Here is a 25,028-nt window from a genome sequence, read left to right as displayed (position 1 = left end):
AGCCAGAGAAGCAGCCAGGATGGAAACCATCATAAGGATCAACAATGCTGCGGACATCTCTGTTATTGTCATCTATTTTTTGGTAGTCCTGGCAGTGGGACTATGGGTAGGTTGGGATTTTATTTTATTTTACTTAATGAGCAGGTGGCTGACAGGGTCCTGGAAAAATAACTTAGTAAATGAAGATGTATAATTGCATAAAGGTTTTTGTGCCTAATCGAGATAGTTACTAAGTGCATGGTGGCAAAAATGCTGTCATTTGCTGGAGAGGGGATGGTGACCTGGGGAGGCATTGCTTTAAGTGGATGAATGGAACTTGTGGGGAGGTGAAATGATGTGGTTTGTGTGGGGAAGGATCAGTAAAGATCAGACTGGCAAGTGTCCCTGTAAGAAAGCCAGCTAGAGGCGAAGAGATGGGATTCAGCACTGCCCACGGGGCACAGGGGCTGCAGTGAGAATTGGTGTGAGGTGATGCCATGGGAAGTAGTGAGGAAAAGGATTTGGGGGAGAAGAACAGAGATGAAGTCACTGTGCAAGGAGGGCACTATGGTGGTGTAACAGCAAAAGTGCAGTTGTGACTGTGTGACAGACCAAGGACTGCAAAGGAGTGAGATAGGTGGAGATTTTGGGTGCCATTTGAGGGCAGCGTTACCGTGGATAGTTTTGCCAGCAGGACCTTGACTACAGGGAGCAGTGCCGTGGAAGCTATGAGGAAGGAACACTTTCAGGGGTGACAAGTGATGGCAATGACTTTCTATTCCTGAGCTAAGCACAGTGGTGCCTCCTGCCCCCACCTAGGCAATGCTGAATGTCCTGAGGAGTGCGAGGGAAAACTCTGTGCTTAATCTGAAGACAGAGCCCCGTGCTTCCACAGCTGATGGAGAAAGGCAGACACGATCCTCAGTGCTGAAGTGTTTGAAGATAGTAGGTCAATACTGTGAGCTGCAAAGCTGTAAACAGTGGAATGTCACTAAATTTCAGTCTCCTTGGGGCATGCTCTCCTGGTCACCTGAACACACCTGACCATTAAAAAGTGGAGAGGAGGCATTGTCCCTCAGTTATCCAGTGCTTGCTGGAGCATCCCAGGAGTCTGTTTCACAGCTCAGAGAAGCCAGCTGCAAAACAAACCTCCCTTTCTAGCAGCCTGCCAGTGTTTTGAAGAGCATGAAAAATTTGGGGTGTCCACAAAATGGACACAACCTTTTCTTTACATCTTTATCATGATAGTAGATGCTGAAAACGTAGCAAACAATCTGAAGCCCCCAGTATAAACCTGAACACTTTGTTGTCTTGCTGGAGGGAGCTAGGTCTTTGCCATGGAAGTCTGGCTGTTGCTGTAGTTGAACTTTGTATTAAAAGTCTCTGATCAAGAAGGGCTCATTGGTGGCTTGTCAGACAATTGTGTGCTGAGTAATTCCAGAACCATTTCTTTCCAGCAACAACATCCTCTTTTTTGGAGTAATGCTTTGTGTAGTTAAATGCAAATCTTTTGTATTTAGTTCCAGACTGATTTTCCCAAGTCTTCTTTCTTTATTTGCCTGTTCAAAGTCCACCAGAGGAGAGAAAGAAAATCCAATATTTGGATCAGGTTCATTAACAAAAATTGGATGAAGCTTCCCTCTACAACCCATCCCTCGACAAATACAAAATGAGTGTGGGACAAGCAAATTTAAGCTGGCTTCTTTTTTTTGAACTTCAGAGAGAAGCACATATAATGCTTGTGTGATAATAATCACATGAGAAAATGGATTTTTGTAGATATCTGCTGGGTCTGGATGGTTCTGAGTAAAAAAGCCACATACTTTCTCATAATAAAGTTGCAATGTATTATCTTTTTCATGCCTGATATTAAAGGCATTGCACTGCTGATGAAAGTTTCATATAAGCTTTTCTTTGAGTGATGATTTTTTTGTTCAATTTTATTTTAATATGTCCCACTGATGAAAGGTGATGTAATGAAGCTTGAATGCAGACCTAGATACAAAATTCACTGCTCAGTCGTATTATTTTCTTCATCATAAGCTTGTTCTTTTTAGCCATTCTATTTCTTCCACTTTACCTTCCCCATGTATTTTATCCCTCCATTCTAGCTGTTTGTGTATAGCATGCCTATTACACTAAAAACATCATTTAATCTTTTTTTATTTGTGGTTTTTTTTCCAGGCTATGTACTCAACCAACCGTGGGACTGTAGGTGGATTCTTCCTGGCAGGGCGAAGCATGGTTTGGTGGCCGGTGAGTGAGATGTATTGTTTATCTATACAAAAAGTGTGTGTGTGTATTCATCCACTTCCCTCTGACTATGTCTACCCTTTAAATATTAAGTATCTCCACAATACTGTTGAGACTGTGGTGGCTCTATCATGTAGATGCACTTCAAAGTCTGTCTCTAGGCACAGTGATACAGAGCAAACTGCCCGACAAAAGACTCCTGATAGGCAGGGAAAAGTGTTGGGCTCTGAGCTCTCTTGATTGTGACCCACTTGTTTCAACCTAGATACATTGGTAATGTCAAGGTAGACAAAATCCAAAGAATTGCCTTTCAGGACACTTTAAAAAGTCTTTATTTTTTTGAATTTGTTACTTTCACTGCACTCAAGCTGGGTCACTTTGAGATGATCACAGAGAAGATTTAATCTACTGGATTTTTTCCTTGGGTTGTTTCACTGTTGCTACTTTTGGTAACGAGTTCTGGTCTGAATGAGGAGAAGATCCTGGAAATATTATGGCAAGTTATTGGTAAATTTATTTAAAGATTATCTGTGACTCAGTGTTTGTCTTCTGTGAATTAATATTCTCTTCCAAAATGGAGAAAAGGAGTTACAGATGCAAAACATGTCCAGTCATCTAGCAGACCTCTGTTGGAAATTATATTAGAAGTAATTAGCTATTTCTTCCAGACCAGACACTCTGTTTCTTGTGATTCTTGTAAAAGAAGAAAACTTAGACAAACCTGCATTATTTGTATTACTTGTACATGCTTCCATGTGCTTGGATGGGAATTTTCAACAACCCCAACCTTCAGTCAGTCTCCAAAAATGGTTTTGCCTTTCGTTAGAGACTTTTGATTCAATGTTCCACCCACGTGGATTTGGGCACCAGGTCAGGGAGAGTGAGAGTAAATATTTCTTGTCTAAAAGATTAGGAATTTTCCTAAAGAAGGCTGCAGAAATACCTACATGTCTTTCAGTCTTATTGTGCTTCAGGGAGCTGCTGCCTGCCTTTAGAAAGGATTGGGACTACCTCTTTAATGACATAAAAAGATTAAAGGCTAATTACAGTAAAAAAAATTCCTTGTTTACTATAGTAGATCTAAGAAAATTCAGGTTCCACTGGAAGATCGAGGAAAGGGAAGGTTTCCAAGTTATTTTAAAATAAATCCCGTCATGGTGGAGGGAGGGATGGAGGGGGAGGGAGGGGGGAGACCCAAACAGATGACTCTCTTTAGCTGTCACTTTTATTAGTGTCCTGGTTTTAACTTTCTGCAATTCTGTATGCCTGACAAGGGTGAATATGAATGCCCTTTTGTGCAGATGTAAATGAAGGTGGAAGAAGAAAGGCAGGAAAGACTCTACATTAAAAACTGGTGTCTTGCTGCAGTGGCACTGAGAACTCCTAATGATTCTCCTGAGATCCAGGGAAGATTATCTAACATGGAGTTCTCAGCCAACACAAAGCCAACAAATTCAACTGGCTCCCTTCCTCCAGTGGGAAGATGAAAGGATGACCCCACAGTGCAGTGGTTGCTACTTAGCAGCATCCCTCTCTCTTCTTCCCAACCTCTGTGAGCTCAGCATGGAAGAAGTGCTATTCCTCAGTGGAGTCCTAGACCACCCCTTCCCTTTGGAATGCCAGGAGTGTCTTTTTACACCATTAAAAACAAACCCTTCTTGCTATTCTTCCTGGTATCACTCAAAATAAACAAATGGCAAGCACTCAAACCACAAACTAAATACCATGTCAGCAGCACCACCTTGGAAAGTTTGCCTTGGATAAAAAGAGATTCCAAAACACCTATTCCCACAGTTTAGCAGGTAGATGGGATGTCCATCACCTGGTGCAAACAGGGCCAAAATGACTGGGAAACCAATGAAAGTATAGAAAGTTCAGTCAAAGATCTCAGTTCTGCAGCAGCTGAAGCTGTGTGTATTGTTTCACTTCTGTGCTTTGGTGTTTCTGCTGTGCCAAGTCAGGACCATGTCATCACTCTGGAGAGCCAGATAGATTTCCAAAGAGAGGCAGGGTGGGGGAAGTTGTTTTGTAAGTGGACTCTTATTTATCAGATTGCAAGGATAATGACCCTTGCCATGTAATTGCTTTCTGGAACAGAGAAAAATGAAAGAAAAAAAAATCCTTCCACAAACTTGTTATAAACTTAATTCCCTTAAAATGCATTTTTCAGTGGTTGTGTGATGCTCTGTGCTCTGCAGGGCAGCCCTTAGTGGCTCTTCTCACCCCACAGGGGCAGGGGCTCATCAGCAGTGTGTTAGGATCTCTTACTGACAACCTGGGAAAGGGATTCCAGTCACTTAAATGACATGATAGCTGTGGCTTAGCTCATGAGCAGAGACTGGCTATTGGGGAGGGAGGTCAGTCCCAGCTGCGATATGGACTTTGTGTGTTTGGCAGTTACTTTGCCTGACTGTGATTCCATTTCTCAATGTATAAAGTAGGAGCAAGACAGTTATGATGGGCCAGATCTGTCCAGCTTTGTCTCTGGATGTTGGCTCCAGCAGAACCCGTGATGGTTGCTGAGTATTTTGCAGAACCTTACCCACTCTTTGTCTTTTCTGGCTGTTCTACAGAGGTAATAAGTTACTTCTGTGTCAGCTGACTGAAATCAATGCCCTTGTGTAGTGGATGAGCCAACTCAGTAGTTCCAATAGTTAATTAGGGATTGAGTTATATAATTACATTCTCACTGATTGCCAGAAATTGAAATCTGTTGTTGGTTAATCATAATAGTGTGAAATACTGTGCCCTTTCCACAGTCTTTACAGAAACTGAGAGAAAAATCATCAAGAAAACAGTTTTGGTCTCTGGGCTTTGAAGGAAATGTCTTCAGAAAAGAGACATGTGACTCTTCAAACACTCATAACCAGCTTTAAAAAAAAAAAACAACCCACAGAGAAGCTCAAGTAAAGTGGCAGCTTTGTGACAGTGGGCCCTGCCAACTGAACTTTAGCTTCTTCTGTTAGATGGAAAGGAACTAGGTTCATCCCAATACCATCTACCTTGGTAGGAAATGAAGTAACTCTTCCTGGAGAAGACTGAGCTTTGGCAACAGCCTCTAACCCAGGGTTAACAGGGTTCCATGCACAATTAAAAAAAAATATAAAACAACCCCCCAACTTGACTTTTGTAGCTTTCCTGCTCTGGAATTTTGTTCTTCAGGTTCTGTAGTTTTGCAGACAGTGCGACTGGGACAAAATTATGGGTTACCTTACATGGCTCAGTTCCTGAGGCATAAAGGCTGAGGACAAAGAGTGTCTGCTGGACATCTGAAGTCCAGCTATAGAAGGATTTATTGCACACCAAGTAGGAAGCATGCAGAGTCAGTGTAACTCAGCTCGTTATTGACACTTCTGTGTTGAACTTTGTGAGACAGGTAAGAAGAAAGGAAAAAAAGTCCAAAACCAAACAGATTTTTGCTTCAGTTCTGCATAGCTTGTTTTCCTGAGCATCAGAACTGACCAGTGGCATGATTTCTCTCATCTCTGCATCCAGCTGAGTTTCACATATTTTCAGACTTCTACCCACTTGCTGAAGCTGACACTACTGTGAAGAGCCAGGATAAGATTTGTATTTTCTTTGTTAGGAAAAATGGAATAAGAAGTAACTTATTTTGTCAGGTTCAGTGCAAAAAATAGTGTGAAATACAGTATTTGGAGTAAAAAGAATAATGAAGTAATCAAAGCAAAGCAGTGGTAGAAAAGGAAAAGTTCAGTGAAACGGATTTCTATAGAATCCATCAGAATTTTCCAGCTGGCTGGGAGGTGTTGTTTCTGTCTCAGAGGACAAAGGTGGAAAAGGTATCAGATCAGCCTGCTTGTGACTGACTGTGCTGTTCCAACAGCCGTAGGGCTTGTCAGAGGACAGGGACACGTTTGCTGTGTGTTGTATACCCACCTCTCTTGCTTACTGAATTGGGAGTTTATAAATGTGGTTTAAATTGGCAATAATGCAATATACAAAACTTGCAGAGCAAGTGGGAAAGAATAAAATCCTACACGCCTTTCTTAGGGTCTCACAGCCTTCAAAGGGTGGCAATAATATTTCATTGTAAGCAGTGTTCTGGTTTTTCCAGAGTGACTAAGGGTGATCCCAAAAAATCTCAGGTGGGAAAAATAATGTCCATCCTTCAGGGTAAAGTCACGTGTTGTAGGGAAGAGTTTGAGTTACAGAAAAGCATCAATAGTGTCAAGGAGTAGTTCTCAGAAAAGGGAATGAGAAATTTGTCCAGGGAAGAGGGATTTGAGAAGCAGGTTCTGCAGTGACCCATGGGAGGAGCGGTACCTCAGGGCAAGGCTCTGGACCTCATGCTGATGTGAGGGAGCCTCTGCTGCTCTCTGTAAAGGGCTGAGGGCCATGTATGTCTGGGACTGGGGAAGAGTGTGACACTGAGCTAGCTCTTTCAAACAGGAAAGTGGACATTAGGGGCACAGAGTATGTATTAGCAGGTCCTGAGATGGGGAAAAGCCAAGAACTGTGAAGTGCACGCTGTTGCTGCAGCGATCACTGATTTGCAAAGTGCATCGTATATGATTTGGAACTGCAAGCACCAGGATGCCAATGCATCCTTAAGTTAATGAAAAGAGCAAGGTGAAACAGTTAATGAATAACATGGAAAAAACATAGTGATCATCATCTGCCTGCTCTGTGGTGGTGCTTTTCCTGAACAGATTACTCTTGTTAAAACCTGACCTCTTAAAAGTTTTTAAAAGAGTTAATGTTCCACGTTGGCCTCAGGTTAGTTCAGTTTTCTGTCCTCTCTTTCCCTCTTGACAGCTTTTGTTCCTTTCAACCAACTTTCTTCTTCCCTTTTCATCCTAGATCTGTTTTTTAAATCAATTCACTAACACATTCCCTGGGAACAGCTGACACTTCTAGGAAATTGTTTCCCTCTGTCATCCTGTTTCAGCCTGGTGTTCTGTAGGTCATGCATAGGTGTATCGCAGCACCTACCAAATCAAGGAATTCCAGTAATCAGCCTTTTCAGTACAAAAACACCACTGCAGTGTGTTCTTCAGCAAGACAGCTTGAGCCCAGAGCCCGTGTGCCATCTTCCCTCACCCTTACAGTACGGTCACGGCAGGTCGGAAATCTCTTTCCTGTCTGGCATCACAGGGTGCAGACCGACCTGGTAAACACACCTCTTGCTTTAACCACGCTGCATTTTCCCATCTATGAAGCCATGTTCTACCTTCCTCACATATACACAACAATAGAAAACATCCTTTAAAATCTCACCTGTTATCAGCCTATATTGACCTTACAGTTCTGCCACACTGGGTGTTCCCTAATTCAGAGAAGAAAATTCGGACAGTGAGGGTGGTATCTGCATTCACATTGTTTTGCCCTTGGTAATTTTGCACTGTTGTGGTTTGGGTTTGTGTTTTTCTTTCAATGGGCTGTACTCTGTGTAAAGCTGGGAAGGCAGCATTGTCAATGAACGCTGCAGGATGGCCCAGCAGCTCAGGCACTCAGCCAAAGCTTCCTGCAGCTGTCAGTTCTTCAAGTTCTTCATTAGCTGCTTTTGTTACTTGGATCTGCTTGCAGCACATTTCAAGCTTTTGAAACAGGAGAGGGAACACATTAAATAAAATCAGTGATTAATGTGGTTAATCTTTTCTGGTGATTGCGTTTCTAGTAACCTAGTTTTAAGTCTAATTATTCATCTCCAGGGAAAGCACTGGACAGCAGTGCTAATGCTTGGTATAAATGGTATTTACTTCTTAACGATCATTGCTGGGAAAACACTGTTGCCATCACAGAGAGGTTAGAAGAAAAAAAATTCTTTATTACCAGTGATCTGTCTGGCTTATTTGCTAATGCTTGTTGCAACACTTTTCATTCCTGTGGAAATATCTGTCATATGACAAACTGGTTACATTTCTGTAGGGCACAACTGACTTCTAGAAATGTGTTTTAAAAAAAGACAAAGTAGAACTGAATGAACTTAGAAACAAAGGTTCTGTCACAAGAAAAGAACAGTTTGTCTGCAGAAAGACTGGAAGAAATCAGGAGATTAGGACAGGAGGAAAAAGTAAGCTTGAAGAAGGAAAAATTAAATCCTCTGAATTTTTTTTATGTTGCATATAGGAAATGGGGGAGGAAAACCTATTTTGTGATTAGACATCAGGATTGTGAGCTGAAGAGCATGGTTGCCCTTCCTGGCTGTGGCATAGGTCTATAGGTGGATTGCTATGATGAAATCCCCTTTCTCCTCCTGAATCTCAGACAATCATCCTTGTGCTCTCAGAAAGATTTACTGTGTTTTTACTGCCCCTCAAATAACTCACTTTGACTGCAGACCTTGAAAATTCCTAACTATTCCCCTTACATACATTTTAGGACCCCTAATATCTCCCAGTGAGTTGCCCACAAGGAATATTTCTCCGTTTTGTAAGGTGAATCCAAGCTTATTCCAACTGCATGTGCTTGGTAACTGCACAAGGAGAATGTGCCAGATGCAGGTCATGCATTCCTGTCTAAAAACCCATTTTTAAACACCTTGTGGCCTTGAGAGGTCTACCTCAAATTAGAGCATTAGAAGCTGATCAGCAGAGGGTCTTTTGCCTTCTTTCCATATGCTTTTATTTTTAACCCTGTTTCCCTTGTTTTCTTTGTAGCTTTCAGAGGAAATAAAGAAAAAATAGAAGTGAATAATACTCAATACTACAATACTCAATCCAACCTCTTCTTCACGCTCGAGTTCTCACCCTGCATCCTTCAATGCCTGACCTTATAAATTATGGTTGGGCATTTCGGCTGCTTTTAATGGTTTCTTTTGGAGGAAATGAAGCTCATACCTTTTCTCTTAATCTTTTCTCTTATCTGAGCTATTTGATGAAGAATTCTATCTTTTGGCACAATCTCTCTTTTGTGACTGGCTCCTGCCTGTCTGTAATCCAACACAAACCTTTAACTTGTTTGCATCTCTCCCTGTTCATCAATTCCTCTGTTCTCCCCGCTGTTTGTATGATCAGTGCATTATGTAGCAGTCTTACTGATCCAGCCTTAAATATAACTCCTTGATCTCCTATGTATCTTCCCAAAGCACTTTCTCTCAGCAGGTATTTCTACTCTACTACTTTCAGACTCTAATTCTGTAATCTAATATCTTTTGACTGAAAATGAGCCAAGTACAAAGTCTGTACAACTTTCACCGATGATACATTTAGATCCCTAGACTGTGGAATATGAAATAGGGAGTGCCAGCTTGGCAGGTGCGTATGCACTTACTGTGTGCTCCTTGAGCTAGGCAAATCACAGTTGTGTTCCCTAATTGTTTGAATATCACCCAAATGTCAGTCAAGTTTTGCCCATATTTTAAACTCTGTATTGGTTTAATAAACTGTTTGACTCACCTGTTTACGTTCACACTCCATCTCCTCCCAGTTCTCCAAAACAGACACCTGGAGTGGATGGTGCTCTTAGCACTGTGCACCTACTGCACACTTCATGTTAATTACTGTAGTTATGAGAGATCAACTGATATCAAGTAACTTAATGATAAATGGGATGGAGAATGACTTGGATACTTCTACCTACTGAGCTAAGGAAATATCATGCAGAGAATAAAAGCAAGTTCGGCAAGTTTTACTGTGCAGGAAAGTTAAACTTTTAAATTATTAGCATCTTGGTCTTTACTACATCTTGAACAATCTTAAATACAGGAATCTCTGTCTTTAGTGCATGTTACTTGATCTCCCATTTCACAGAACATTACAAGGTGGAAGGGACCTCAAAAGATCATCTAGTCCAATCCCCCTGCCAGAAGAGGTTCTCCTAAATTAGGTCACACAGGAAAAAAAAACAAAACCCCAAACTGGAAGAAGATCTTCTATGGAACATCTTATTCTTTCTGGTTCTTGTAGATATGATGGCTGAAGTCTCAGGTGCTTGAGAGGGAACAATAAAAAGGAGTCTTGAAAGTTGTCAAAGAAGTTGGTTGTCAATCATTCTTATCACTACCATCTGATGATAGATAGGCATGAGTTCAAAATGCAAAATAAACATTATTTTTTCAAGTTACCATGAACAGGACCTAATATTGCCAAATATTGCTCTTTCTGTCTCCAGATTGGTGCTTCTCTGTTTGCCAGTAACATTGGCAGTGGACATTTTGTGGGAATAGCAGGAACAGCAGCAGCTGGAGGAATTGCCATCGGAGGATATGAATGGAATGTAAGTGACCATATTCGTGACACCAGGATTGCCTTATAATTTAGGACTGTCAAAGTTTGTGCTCAGCAACACTTGTTTTCTGTACAGACAAGTAAGTGCCAATGTAATCTACTCTTTAGCTCATCCTCCTCGGTCCTTGCCCAAGCCACCTTCAGATGACCCTTTTCTGGCAAGTGAGGCTTTTAAGAGAGCATTTGAGTCAAACAAACTGGTATTCTCTTCTCTGTGCACATCTTCTGATTACATTTAAAGTGTTTACAGAGTGTGCTTTCAGGCTGCAGGATGTTGGAAAGAGTTTCTCACTTTTGTAATCCATAGTATTTTTTACACCACTTTGCTCTGTAGGAATTGTCGAAGGGGGTTGATTTCTTCATAGGCTGTAAGAAATTCTGAGCGTCTATCAACACTGCTGCACTCCACAAATCTTTTCCTCTTTACTTTCTCCTTCCTCTAATTATGTGTGGCTGTAGTATAGGGTAGAGATATCCAAGCTGACTTTAAATGAACTACTTGGGGTAATGTTAACAGTAAAGCATGGAGATTCACATGAGCTAATTCAGTCCATTTCCTTGTGTTCTCAGGCTCTGTGGGTGTGGATAATAATGCCTTTGTTCTGCTTAATTCACCTTTATGGAAGGGATTATGCCCTGACACAAAGGCCTTAATGAGCATACATAGGTTGATACTTTCCTTGCATTTAATTCCCTGCAGTGTAAGAAGCATACCACCCTGAGGGATTTGGCTTTTTTCCTCAGCAAGTAGGTGTTTGCTGCAAATAGTCAAGCACTCATACGATATAAATATTTAAGGAGAAGGATAAAAGCTAAAATGAATGCTGAGAGACACACACAGTTAATCTGTCTTCTTTCTCTATTTGATTACACTGGTCCTGTAAGGAACCCAGTTCCCCATCTCTTTGTACCAAAACTAAACAAAACAGAATGGGGATTGCTTGAAATTTCATGGTACTCAAACCTCTAGGACCTTATTTAAACATATCCACCTCTAACACTTCATCTCCTGGGAGATTGTCCCTGGACTAATATCAATACACAGTGTACAACAATTGTTGTTTAGGAAGAAGCAATGATGCATGTATGTATTTGAGCGGATACACTACATAGCTCATTACTTACAACATCGTGGGACTGGTGTACAGGTTAATAGACCTGGTGGAAATACTGCTTTTGACTGCATAATCTGATTTTCCTCTTGAAATAAACACTAAGTTTCTCTATTATCATCCTTGGGTATCACTTTTGTTTTACTGAAATTATATTTTTAAGTTACACGAGTATGAGAGCAGAAGCTGTCCCAGTATTTCTGGTCCATCTTATGGTTTGATCTAAGGGCAGAACTTAACAGATACAGTTTAAAAAAAGCCCTGTGGACAGAATAAATGGAGAGTGCAGCTCTGAGAGCAGGATTTTGTTCTATATTTGTCAATTTAAATATGTACAACTCTGTATCAGACAGCATTTGCTAGTCAGATAGTAAGAAAACTGTGAAACTGCAATACAATAAGATCTGTAGCTCATAAAATTGACATGTAACACAAAATATATTATAAAATGGTAATGTCCAAATACAAAATATTTTACAAGATGCCCATTATGTGAGATTGTTGTAAAACACACAGCCATCTCATGGAAACCCATTGCTGAAGGCAGTTAATAATCAAAATAATAACCAAAAGAAGTGCTACTCTCCCCAGTAGCTACATTTGCAGATGTCACAACATACCACTGTAGCATATGTGACTTAAGAGGGCTGGGATGGCCTGGGGCTGCTAGGGGAGTGGTGCTATGATAGTAGAGGGCAATTCTGTTTTCAGAAAATCATCTGTTTTACTAGAAAATGTGTTAATATCACATGTCCTTCTCTGGGACAACTAGCATGAAACCCAGGCTGCATTATACTGGACATTCCCAAATTCTGAACTGTGGATCAACAGACAGTAGTTCCTCCTGTCCCCATCCCCACAGTACTCAAGTTTATGAGGTTTCTATGTGCTGATTATTGGTCTTCATGAGTTCTGTCCTCTGCAGAGCAGAGTCTAACTCGGGTCATCTTGTCTTGGCTGCAGGCTCTGGTATTTGTGGTTATTCTAGGATGGCTGTTTGTACCCATCTACATCAAAGCTGGGGTAAGTCAAAACTGTTCTTTATGCTTCTCTCTGCTGCTCATGTTTGCTGACCAGTTCTTGAATATTGCAAAGCCATTATGAACGGCATAAGATCTGAGCTTGCTAGAAGTGTACTACAGTATGTCTGTATATATTTGAAATATGTTGACTCTCTGTTCCAAGACCTCTCTGGTCCAAGACCTGAGCTGAGAAGCACTTGGTACTCTCTCCTTGATCTCTTTTGATTCCTGGAGCTGCTCTTCCTTGCCCATTGCATTTGCAGCTCCCCTCCCTTTGCCCTCCGCTCTTATACTATCTGAGTAGCAAAAAGTTCTTCTGATTTGCTTTTTATCTGTTCCCCCTTATCTGAAACCTTATGTACCCTCCCTGCAGGTGGTGACAATGCCAGAGTATCTGAGGAAGCGTTTTGGTGGGAAACGGATTCAGGTCTACCTGTCAATCCTTTCTCTGATCCTGTATATTTTCACAAAGATCTCAGTAAGTAGTTTTACAGCATTTCTGCCATCCTATGTTGACCTAAAGAAAAGAAAATCCCATTTACAGTATTGCTCACACAACTGGTCAGTTGTTTCTGATTAGAAGCACTTGGTTGAATTAAGAGTGGTGTAAAAATTTGGGGTTTTGTTTCCTTAATTCTGTCTAGTAAGATTGTGTATCCAGATCTGTCCAGCAATCCAAGTGTCTTCCTCACTGTCTGCTGATGCTTGTGCTTTCTCCTTCTTTCTTAGGTTCTTAACGTTCACTTCTACTCATGCTCTCCTCTAGAACAAGTCAGAGTGGAGGGAAACTTGTCTTACATCTGTTATCTTAGTGATCTGTGAAACAGGGAGGAAAAGGTCACAACCTACCATTTTGTACCCTTTTGTCTGCTTTGATTCTCTGCTGCTTGTTTAACCATGTCGTTTTAGAACCTTTCTGTATTGCTTTGGGCACACAACCTCCCACTCCAAATCCCTGGCCCTTCTGCTAAGGGGAATGAACAGCTCTTTTTTCCAGAAGAAAGTGCTATTGTGTTTTGAGGAATTTTTGCCCCTGAATTTCATATTTATCTGTTTTAGCATGGACATGCCATCAGCAAGAGAGATGAGGTGGAAAGAGCAAGAGGGCTATGGAGAAAAAGAGTAATAAGAATTAGGAAAAAAGGGAGTGGGAAATGCAAAGGAGGGAAAAGATAACAGCTGAGGTGAAAGGAGGGGAGAGGAGAGATTCTTTTAATGGGCAAGTAGTTGATATAAAGTTTAAGGTGCTATGAAGTTAATGTTTATTAAGTAAGTGGTTGTGTTGCTGTGAAGTAGTGGAGAGAGCTGGTATTTTCCATATATCTTGAAACTACCAAGCCTCTGAAGAAGTCCACAGTTCAGGCATACCTCAATCTGTTGTTTTGCAGAAGTTGCCATGGCAGATTACTCTTTGCCCTCTGAATGGGAGCTGAGTGATAATAGTGCAATTTAAGCTAAAAGATTGGCCTTTTGCTCTCATTCTCACATCTTCACGATAACTGATCCTTAGAAAGGTTATAAATTAAACAGGTTGGTACTGTGGAGCTGGCCTCAGAGTTGAGTTTTCTATATATTTCAAAAGCATTAATTAATTTGCTGCTGTTGTGCTTAACTACCATCAGCAGAAATCCCAGGTATGACACAGAGTTCTGGCAGCTCTAGCAGCTGAGAAACTCTTTCAGTCAGATGACTCACAGTCCTATTCTGCAACACATGTTTGTAAAGGCCCATCAAGGTGTTATGTAGGTTCTGAATTTACTATCTTTTATTTCTAGCCTCTGTCATGTGTAAGGATCTGGTCATGGGATTTCACCCCATTTCAGTTTGAGTGTCTTGCTTCCAGGCAGGATAGGTTCTTCACTTAAGCTTCCAGTGTGGTCTTCTGCTTCTGTGGTCCTGTCTTATTTGGAGCAAAGCAATAGTTTAAAGATCCATACAGCAGCAGATTACCTGGGCCCCACTCTATCAGCTTCCTAGGAGCCAAATTATTCCAGATCTGCGTGGGGAATTGCCATGGAGCTGGGTCTCTGTGCCATGCAGGGGAAAAATAGGGTTTCTTTTGTTTCTCCCATCTGCCCAGAACAACAACAACAGTGTCTGTCCCACCCACAAACCTGGCTCTGGTTTCTGAGTATACAAACACATCTTCTGCACTGTTGTCTTATGTCATGATATTTCATAGAGCAGGATTTGCTGGTCTGATTTACTTGCCTTTTCTTACTTGGAGTGGGCAGGGCAGTCAGAGCTCATAGAGGTTTCAGGTACTGTCAGAGGATGTCAGAGTAGGTTTCTCTACACGGTGCTATGCAACACTCTGCCCAAATTGTCTCCAGCTGAATCAGGTCCAGAAGCAGAAAGGGAAGAGCTGTTACACCTGGGGCTGTCCCTAGCTGCTCTGCGCTGAGTAGGGATACACATGCTACGTGAATCTACACAGGTCTCTCTTCCCAGGGACACATTGTATATCCAAACATACCCCTGTGTTGACAGTCCATGACACAGCTGGCTTGGAGATTTGCATTTTACTTCCTTGACTGCTGTCTTTGCAAGCACTCCCTTGTGATCTTTGGGGCTTATTGAGATTTGATATAGAAGGAGGGGTTTCTGCCCTGCCCTTAATAGGCGGTCACACCTATCAGTTTGACTGGCAGTGATACTTACTGCCTCTTACCCTTGTAGGAGAGTGGCATCATGTTTCTGAGGTTGTGATTTCATGTGCTGCTTCCTTATGTATTAAAATATCATCTAATTATTATGGTGTTTTCCAAGGAACAAGAGAATGCATCAGGTCATGTAACTCCTGGCATGCTCTTTCTGGCACAGTGCCCACCACCACGTGATGATCAGATTCCCTTTGCACAGCTCTGTGCAAGGTCATTACCATTGCTCTCTTGTTTCTGCACATTTTCCATGTGTTTTTAATTGATTTCTCACCATTTCTTTTGTGGCTAATCAACCTCTTGCCAGACAAGGCCATGCTGCAAGGTGTTGATCTTTGGGATCAGGACACATGATCTCTGAGGCCAAAGGATTTCTCTTGCACAGGTACCTTGCATGTACATACATGCTTCCTAAGCATGCAGTAATGCCCGTAACAGCTTTCAGGGGCTTGCTGCCCATAGTTTGGCTGCTATTGGACATTAGGGAAAAAAATGGCATGGTAAAAATAAATCTTGAGGGAGAGTAATTGACTAAATTATGGCAAGACAGAAGGGAATTAAGACCTGAATGCTTTTGAAGAAATCAGAAGTTGTAAACTGGAATTTATAAGTGTGTTACAGCAGTTTCTTTACATCCATTGTGTGTAATTCCCATAGTAAATGAATGGGCATAGGCTAACTGGGGGAAGACAAGGGAGAAGGATAACCTCCTCTTAGGACTGTGTGGTGTAGGGGGCAAAGAGTATGTGCCACTGCCCTCTCTCCCAGATTGACCTTGCAGCCAGATTCACTCTATTTGCATGTGTTTGGCTACTTGTTCCTACATGGTCTGTGCGTGGCTGTGGAGAGATATCTTGTACTGCGAAGGAAAGATTTACTCTATTCCAAGATAAGATAAAGATTAAATAGTGTCCATAAAAGAGTATAAATGGAGAGACAAGGAAATATTGTAAGGCAGTAATCTAATTGGGAGGGAGGAGCAGTGAAGTTGGAAGGTAACTCAGCAATTCAAAGCAGCTGATACATTCCTTGGGATGCTAAATAATTAACTATACATTTCTTTCTGGGGGTCATTTTAAGACCATTAATATTTAATGATATTCAGGCTAGACTAAAGCCAAGAACTATAAAAGAAAGATCTGTGTCATAAACTGATCAGCTGTACAAAAAGATATTACATAGAGAGAAGGGTTGAAAGCTATGTATGGTTTATCAGGGCATGAGAGCTAAAAGTCCTGGTTCCCAGTTCCAGGCTAAAACCTCTAAGAAATCAGCTCATCTCCAGTTGCTCCAGAGGCAGTTTTGGGAGTGGGACCTCTGTTGTGATTCACATGGTTGTTTTCTGCATGTCAGGGCCGTATGGTTGGTGGACCTCTTGCTGCAGGTCCCTACTTCTTCCTCGTTCTCCAGAGTGAACTAAGGGTGAGATCATACCCTGCAGTCTCGGTTTCAGTGTCTCTGGAATGAAGAGGCTTTCTTCATCTGGCATCTCCCAGCTAGCCAGACTGCATAACTGCATATTAGTGTATCTGCCCTGCCTTCCCTCAGCCTACCTGTGGACAAAAGCGGTGCGAGTGCCTGTTCTGTGATCACAGGTCTGGTCCCGCAGCCTGGCTTGTGGAACCTCCCACTCCTCCAGCAAGCTGCCACGGAGCAGCTGCCCTGCAGTGACTTTACCCCACGGCACACAGCATCTTGTCTGATTTTGTTTCTCCATCCCTTCATTTGGGCAGTTCCTGCAGCATTTTGCCCCTCCTGAGCTTGCTGAATGCAGCAGGACTTGGACTGGTACCCGAGGGCAGGGCTCCCTGCGTGGAGCCCCCATACAGGTGGTGTGGGGTGCTGAGAGTTGTGCAGGTGGGATTGGACAGGAGCCCAGGAACTGGATGCTGAAGAGTAAAAGCGTAATTTACAGTAATGCATAAAGGTTGTTCTGGCTGTAAACTTGGATAAGTAACATGCAAATTATCTCTAAATAAGGAACTGATTTAATGTGATTAAAATTCCAGAGTGTTACTCTGAAACCTGAACAATTCCTTTCTTATGCAAGAGTTAAAGGTCTTTTCTGTCAGCCAGCCTATGTCAATTGTTCTGACATGATCTTAAAAGTAGAGATAATATAAGATGTTTGCCTTTAATCACCGTTTGTCCTGAACCAGCAAGACGAGCTATACCACATGTATGCAAGCAGTAAGGAAAAAATGCGACACTCAGAGAGTAGCATTAAACGGAGAGACCCACACTGTGTCTCAGAGGTGTCACAGTCCAGCCCCACACAGCAACCTGAATTGCAATTAGTTGTTGTCAAGTGCAGTATGTAGGCACAGAGCAGTGAGGTGACTGTCTAGCTAAAAGGATCCACTGAAAAGGAATTGGAAGTTCTTTGAGAAGCGTTACAATGTCTGGCACTGAAAGCACCCCAGCCCTGAGAGGAGACTGGCAGTTGTACTAAAACGGCCCCCTCTTTTCTTTTGGCTGTTTTTTTCTTGTGTTTGTGCAGTATTACAAAGGGCAGAACTGTGTATTTCACTATCATCATTATGGATGTGTAATATGCTATCACCACAGATTTAAACATTGCTTAATCTATCACTTTTTCTCTTATAGGCAGACATATTCTCTGGAGCTGTATTTATACAGCTGGCCATAGGGCTGAATCTTTATGTGGCCATAATTATCCTGCTTGCTATTACTGCTCTTTACACCATCACAGGTGAGTTTGCAGAACAGTTTGATAAATTAAAGAATTCAGGGGAACCAAAAAAAAGAAAAGAGGGGAGAAGTGAAAGCCTTAAAGAGGAGTTACTTACAGTGGTCTTTCTTTGAAAGAAAGGGGGGGAGAAAAGTAAAAAAAAAATTAAAAAATAAAGGATTTCATCTGAGGCTTTTGCACATAGACTAACCTATTTGTCCTGACTTTTCTTTGCCATTAGGTGGCCTTGCAGCTGTGATTTACACAGACACCTTGCAGACATTTATCATGGTCGTGGGATCCTTTATTCTCATGGGATTTGGTAAGTAAATCAGATTAATTAAACCGGAGTGTTAAACCACAAATCCCACAGTGTCTATGGAATGGATCCTGCAGCATGGTACTCTCTTAAGTTAACTAGCAGATTTCAGTTCAGTTTATCAGGGAAGAAAGTAGCCGTGTCTGCATTTCACTTCTTGGTAAGTGCTGTTGAGACAGTGGACCCTAAACCAACGTTTGTGAGCTGTACAGAAACCTAAAAAGAAAGGTCACTGTTGTATTTAGATTGTGTGTATACTTACCTTGTATGCTGTTTTCTGAAAATATTGATGTATGCTGGCTAGGGTTGCTTAACATCTGTGTTAAGGAGGTTTTCCTTCTCACATTCTCTATCTATTAAATACTTTATCATTACTTTTACTTTCTATTTTTCAGCATTTGTCGAAGTAGGAGGATATGATGCTTTCATGGATAAGTACATGAAAGCAATTCCCTCCAATGTCTCCTATGGGAATATTACGATCGATGCAGCGTGCTACATGCCCCGGAAGGATGCCTTTCACATCTTCCGAGATCCTGTCTCTGGGGATCTGCCGTGGCCAGGGCTCATCTTTGGTTTGAGCATCCTTGCCATGTGGTACTGGTGCACAGATCAGGTAATGCCTTGGAAATGCTGAAAACAAATTTCTGCAGTCTAGTGTGATCTAGGGATACTATTCCCCCATGGTAATTCAAAGCTGGGTCACAGAAATAGCAGTTATTTCAAGACTGGTCGGTGCCTTTTCAGTTTCTGGTTTCTAAACCCCTCCAACATGGAAAAGGTGTTCTTTCAATTTTTCTTACACTCTGTGCCCAGCAGTTTCTGTGTATAATTTCTCATCTTGTGTGTGTGACCATGTGTAAAAACACAGAGACCTTGTAATGTGATCACTTACTTAGGAAACCATGTATCAAATGATCCTTGTTAGAATGGGTCTAGATATGATTCCCCATCCACTAAGGCGAGTTTGTTTCCTGTCTCTGTGACTTCAATCTTTACATTCACAGTCTTGGGAGGATGTTCATTTTATGTCAGGTCTTACAGTCTGGACACTCTTCCCCAATCCACCTTCATTCTCCATAAAACCTACTGTCCCCTGCTCACACTGACATGAGTAAAGTGTGCTTCTGCAACTGTGACATGAGAATATGTCCAGACTCTAGCAAGTGATCTATCTGCTTTCTTAATTGTCTTCACAATTTGTAAACAAATGAACAAGCCCTACAATATAACTGTCTCAGGTGGTTGGGTAAATATTCCTTTTTTGGCTTTTTAGTCCACCTGCTTTAAGAACAAAAATCTTACTCTTAAACATACACCAGAGAAACAATATTTTCATTTCTTTATTTCAACTATATCAATTGATTTTTCAGTCAGCTTTCATTTTTCCTGGTGACAGAGATGGTGAATACACTCTGTCACCGTTACAGGGATTAAGTACTTTGTATCTGGAACTTGGTACATTCATAGAAGTGCTGTTCCTGGGGAGTCATGCCTGCTTGTTGTGTCTCATCAACAGGTTATTGTCCAAAGATGTCTCTCTGGCAAGAACATGTCCCACGTGAAGGCTGGGTGTATCATGTGTGGGTACCTGAAACTCTTGCCCATGTTTATTATCGTGATGCCTGGAATGATCAGCCGAATTCTGTATACAGGTATGTACATTTATACAGAAACTGAAATTCTTGCTGCCTAACTTTCACTGATAACCCTGTTAATTTCCCATTCTCTGTCTCTTCCAAGACACCTGTTAAACTGTCATCTTGACATCCGAATTGTCGAGGCACACGTATGCACAAAAAGTAACTGCACTGTAAGAAGCCACAGGTCTTCCTCTCTTTCTTGATCCCAGGTTTCTGCTAAACACTATTGCTTTAAGGGAGAGAAATTCCACAGTGTCCTCCCCAGTTGTCTGTTACAGCCCCACTCTGTCTGAATGGGAGAAAATGCTGTCCAGGACAGATACTCCTCTGGCAATCAGAGGAAGTGGGTCATCAGTCACAGAGACCATTATTTTGAGCCACGGGCAGTCCCGAGGGCAGCGTGGGGGAATTGCCAGTCTCCCTTCTGTTTACACATCAGTATGTTTAACAGCAGGCAGAGGAGAGAAACGCAGTTTGGAGGGAAGGGTCTTTGTGTTCTGTACACTTGTACTCTTCGTGTTGTTCAGTCCTGGTCTGATAAAATCAGGCTTGCTTTCTTGTTTGCTTTATTTTGGGTTGGTTTGGGTTTGGTTTTTTTTTTTTTTTTTGGTCCTGCAGGACTTTGCAGTATTCTTTTGGAGTGGAAAGGAAGAAGTTTAGAATCACCTTCCTCCTTGTCAGCAGACCAAGGATGATATCAAGCATGTCAATCCTGTGGTTCAACATGGGGATAAATTTTAGAAGCTCTACTAATTTGGGAGCAATCTATTGTTAATACGACCTTGTCTCACCCTGTCTCTTTGTCCTCTTCTCAGATGTGGTGGCTTGTGTTGTGCCTGAAATCTGCCAGAAGTACTGCGGGACTGCAGTTGGCTGTACAAATATTGCTTATCCAAAAATGGTAGTGGAGCTTATGCCAAATGGTAAGACACGGTATTGATTTGTTTGTTTTGTGAAAAGTGAGACTGTGAGACTGTGAAAACAGGTGATAGGGAGCCCACATCAGATTCAGTTAAATTTTTTTTCCTAAAACTATGTCCTATTAATCAAAGGGGTCGTCTGTGTTAGTTGTAGCTATGGGTACAGAATAGCTGCGTGCTGATAATGTCAGCTGGCAAACAGCAATAGAGCTCCCTTTCTGTGAAGGTAAAAAATAACCTGCTTTGCCAATGATTTATAAAAGACTGACTCTTTCTGAGTTGGAGACACACACCTGTAGCCCTTCTGCTAAACCCACTGAGGTGGGAGGGGAAGATACGTATTATCCCGTAGAACACCTGTTCAGTGAGAGAATAAAGCACTGCTCTGGGGAGGACTGCATTTACATAGGAGATAAATTTCTGTGGAAAACCACAGAGCTAAGGCTAGAAAGATTATGATATCATACAGACCATGGTATTTCCCTGCTATCTTTAGTACTTCCCCATCAGATTATAACTGATATACGCAGTGTTGTTAAAATACTACAGTGCTTCCCCTTACTGTGTTGACTAGATCACACGACCTGGAAAAGTGCTTTGCTCTGATTTCAACTCACCTGCAAACAAGAGAAATGACTTGTTGTAACTGTTGGGGCACGTCTGCTTAGTACTTTAGTACTTTTTTTCTTATTATCTCAGCATTTAGTCAGACAGCATTCACAAAAGAAGTGCCTATCTTCTAAAAGCTGAAGAGTTGCCCTGTCCCTGCTGGGAATAGCTTTTCCAGGGCACACCACTCTGTGTGCACTGCAGGAGAACATCAGGCAGGCATCAGCACAGAGGTTCCTCAGGTTCTGACTGGGAAGGTCCAGGCTAGCACAGTGGGCTGTGCCATGTACTGAGTCTCCGTACTGATTCTCATCCCAGTTCACTCATCGTTGTATTTCAGGTCTGCGGGGTCTGATGTTGTCGGTCATGTTGGCCTCCCTTATGAGCTCCCTGACTTCCATTTTTAACAGTGCCAGTACACTGTTCACCATGGACATCTACACCAAATTTCGCACACGTCCATCTGAGAAAGAGCTTATGTTAGCTGGAAGGTAGGTGCAGCCAGCGTTCCCCAGGCGTACAGACGGGCAGTAGATGGGGTACAGGCTGCGCCTTCCAGGTGACAACCTGCTGCTCTGGCAGTGTGCGGGCAGTGCAGCAGTGGCCTCCTGTGGCCAGACAGGCTGTCCCACAGCACCCTTCCCGAAAAAATAAGAGACCTGGCTTCCGATTTCATTGACAGTGGCGCATGAAGTAGCTAAACTAATTCTCAGTGCTTCCTACTGCATCCCGTGCTGCACAGAGCAGGGAACTACTCTAAAATATCTTCATAAGCTTTATGCCACACCATGCCACGGAATCAATGGAGGAGTTCCTCTTCATCTGCTATCTATTTGTCTTTAATCATAATGAACAAAGGAAGAAAGTGAGTTTCTACATTTTGATTGCCTGTTTAGCTGTATGCTGACCAATATTTGACAGACACAATATCCAGCCAGGATTTCTCTTGCTGGTTCAATGGTAATTGGCCATTATCATTGATTTTGCTGGTTGAAATGCAAAGAGGACATTTAAATTATTGATTAATTGCTGTTCTTTTTTCTTTCTGATAGATGCTTCTAAGCAGGTGGCTAATTGAATATCTGGCTATGTTTGCAGGGCATTTATGTTACTTTTAATTGGCGTCAGCATTGCCTGGGTTCCTGTGGTGCAGTCAGCTCAAAGTGGGCAGCTCTTTGATTACATCCAGTCAGTTACCAGCTACCTGGGACCTCCCATTGCTGCAGTCTTCCTGCTTGCTGTCTTCTGCAAAAGGGTCAATGAGCAGGTAAGTACAGATTAGGAAGCAGGTATGCTGCATGTTCCTTTAGCCACTGGGAGAACTGTGAGAACTGTGCTTTTTTTTTTTTTTTTTTTTTTGTGTGTGTGTCTTTGATTAGCAACTTCTTCCTGTTTATCTCCATCCTGCTACAGCCCAGGGATTCTGTATTTCCATACCCCAGGGCCTGAGAGGGCAGAGAATGGGTTTGAAGAAATTGTTCTTTTACCAGATTAGCAAACAGTCACTTAAGAGTTCCCAGATACCTCTAAAATTTAGGTTCTCTCTCACTTGGCCAAGGGTGTCGAACGGATAATTATGGGGACATATTTGAAAGTGATCTTTTAGGCTGTTGCTCACCAAACATATCACCTTTCACCTTCCTCTTGAGCACTACATATTTTCTCAAGAGTCTTTCAAACTAACTTGCTGTTGTTTTACGTGGTTTCCCATTGCTTTTAGGACCCAGCCTGGGAACCACTGGTTTTGATTTGTAGAGTAGTGAACTGAGAAATATTGTACCTATGCCTCTGTAAGTAACTCAGAAGGCATGAGGTCAGTCATATATGATGAAAAAGATCAATTCCATGCCTGAAATGACTCATTTTGATACCTTCTGTCACTTTGTCTGCAGGGTGCCTTCTGGGGCCTGATATTTGGGCTGCTATGTGGACTCAGTAGGATGATTGCAGAGTTTGCCTTTGGAACTGGCAGCTGCGTGAACCCTTCCAACTGCCCATTCATCATCTGTGGGATTCACTACCTTTACTTTGCCCTGATTCTTTTTGGGGTTACTACTATCGTCATCCTGGGAGTCTCCTTCATGACTAAGCCCATTCCTGATGTACATGTGAGTATTATCTCAGTCCTGCTCCTCAAGAAGTGGAACTGAATGAAACCACTCATTTTAAACACTGGTACTGGTATATTTACCTCCTGGCACTTCAGCTGCACTTATTGTATAGTCCTTGTGAGAAAGCAAAGGAAATAGTCTTCATTTATCAGTCACAAATCAGCAGTGATGCCTAATGCCCTTAGACAGCGACCTAACAGCCATTTGGGATGCCATGGTCTTAGTGCTTGTTCATGTGCTTGCCAGGCTGATCTGTCTCTCTGTAGTAAGGCTGTGGATTTACGATCTCGTTTTGTGTCACGGCAGCTTTACCGCTTGTGCTGGTCTTTGCGGAACAGCAAAGAAGAACGTATTGATCTGGATGCAGATGAGGAGCAGGACAGTGCTGATGAAAAAGATCAGGAATCAGGTAACTGGCGAATATCTATAGATTCTATCAATTTATTTGAGTAACCCTATTTTATTCCTGAAGAGGCATTAACATGCTTGGTATTCAAGGACACACTCCCTCACCCCTGACAACACAAGCTCAAACCCCACATATTTAAATGGCTGGTAAAGCTGCCTTTACCAATCTGTCAAGCTCACTGAAATCAGAAATGCAGAAAATACTGTGGTGACAGTTCTAGGACTAAAACAACGGACGTGCTTTAGGTCAGCCATTGTACACAGGCAGAACTGCGTGTGACTCCAGCACTTGGAATGAAACAACAAGAATTCACTTGGAAATAGTGGGTAGTAACCAGGACTGAAAGAGCAAGGACGTGGTGCAAGGCACCATGAAAGCAAATTGCCAGCATCCATCTGGGTAAAACCACCTGCTCTCTTTGCTGGGTTTCTGGCTCTGCTGCCAAGTTCCTTTTCATAAGTATCCTCAAATTCATTTATTTGCCTTTTAATTAGAACTGTAGAAAGTATAAAAAAAATGGAGTTTAAGCTTTGGAGAATGGTTTGCTTGTCCAATACCAGACCAAGGCTCTAGGCTGCAAACGGTACAAGTGTCTTCTGCAAAGACTCTCTTGCAACTTGTAGAAAATAGCTTTTTCCAGGTGGGCTGTGAAAAGACAATATTGATTTGATTCTTATACTGCCTTGTGCTAAAATGTTTCCATGTAACTATGACCATAAATCAGAACTGCTATATTAAATATTGAGGGTTGGACCAAATGATCACTTGAGGTCCATTCCAACCCCTACAATTCTGTGAAACATAGGAATGTCCTTGGTCCCAGAGATCTGCAGTGTGTGCAGTGGTCCATGCTTACATTTCATGACCAGTATGTTATTCCTTCCAGTTAACGAGGAAAATGAAGAAGAACCGGGATGCTTTAAGAAAGCGTACAACTGGTTCTGTGGCTTAGACCAACAGAAAGGACCCAAACTGAGCAAGGAAGAAGAGGAGGCACTGAAGAAGAAACTAACTGACACAAGTGAAGTGCCACTTTGGAGAAATGTTGTGAATATCAATGGCATCATCCTATTGACTGTGGCTGTGTTTTGCCATGCCTTCTTTGCATAA

At 42.1% G+C, this 25,028-nt stretch overlaps 1 protein-coding gene across 3 annotated transcripts; it reads left to right on the top strand.

The window, feature by feature from the left end:
* Positions 1–19: 19 nt before the first annotated feature.
* Positions 20–25,028, top strand: SLC5A1 (solute carrier family 5 member 1; the record flags this gene model as incomplete). 3 transcript variants are annotated; one of them, XM_084272027.1, is made up of 15 exons in its annotated part: positions 20–106; positions 2,164–2,235; positions 10,306–10,410; positions 12,497–12,556; positions 12,929–13,033; positions 17,823–17,928; positions 18,149–18,229; positions 18,622–18,842; positions 19,746–19,881; positions 20,685–20,792; positions 21,739–21,889; positions 22,497–22,665; positions 23,291–23,506; positions 23,816–23,918; positions 24,805–25,028. In XM_084272027.1, the coding sequence occupies 15 exons, from the start codon at positions 20–22 to the stop codon at positions 25,026–25,028; spliced, it is 1,944 nt and encodes a 647-aa protein (XP_084128153.1). The 3 variants fall into 3 exon arrangements, with proteins under 3 accessions (XP_084128153.1, XP_084128154.1, XP_084128155.1); XM_084272029.1 differs by having other exon boundaries at positions 44–106; positions 23,816–23,891; XM_084272028.1 differs by lacking the exon at positions 20,685–20,792.

Source organism: Gallinula chloropus, assembly GCF_964237585.1.
Source record: "Gallinula chloropus genome assembly, chromosome: 17".
In the NCBI taxonomy this organism is placed as follows: domain Eukaryota; kingdom Metazoa; phylum Chordata; class Aves; order Gruiformes; family Rallidae; genus Gallinula; species Gallinula chloropus.
Note: the sequence above shows the minus strand (reverse complement) of the source record. Positions and strands in the feature narration are given on the sequence as shown.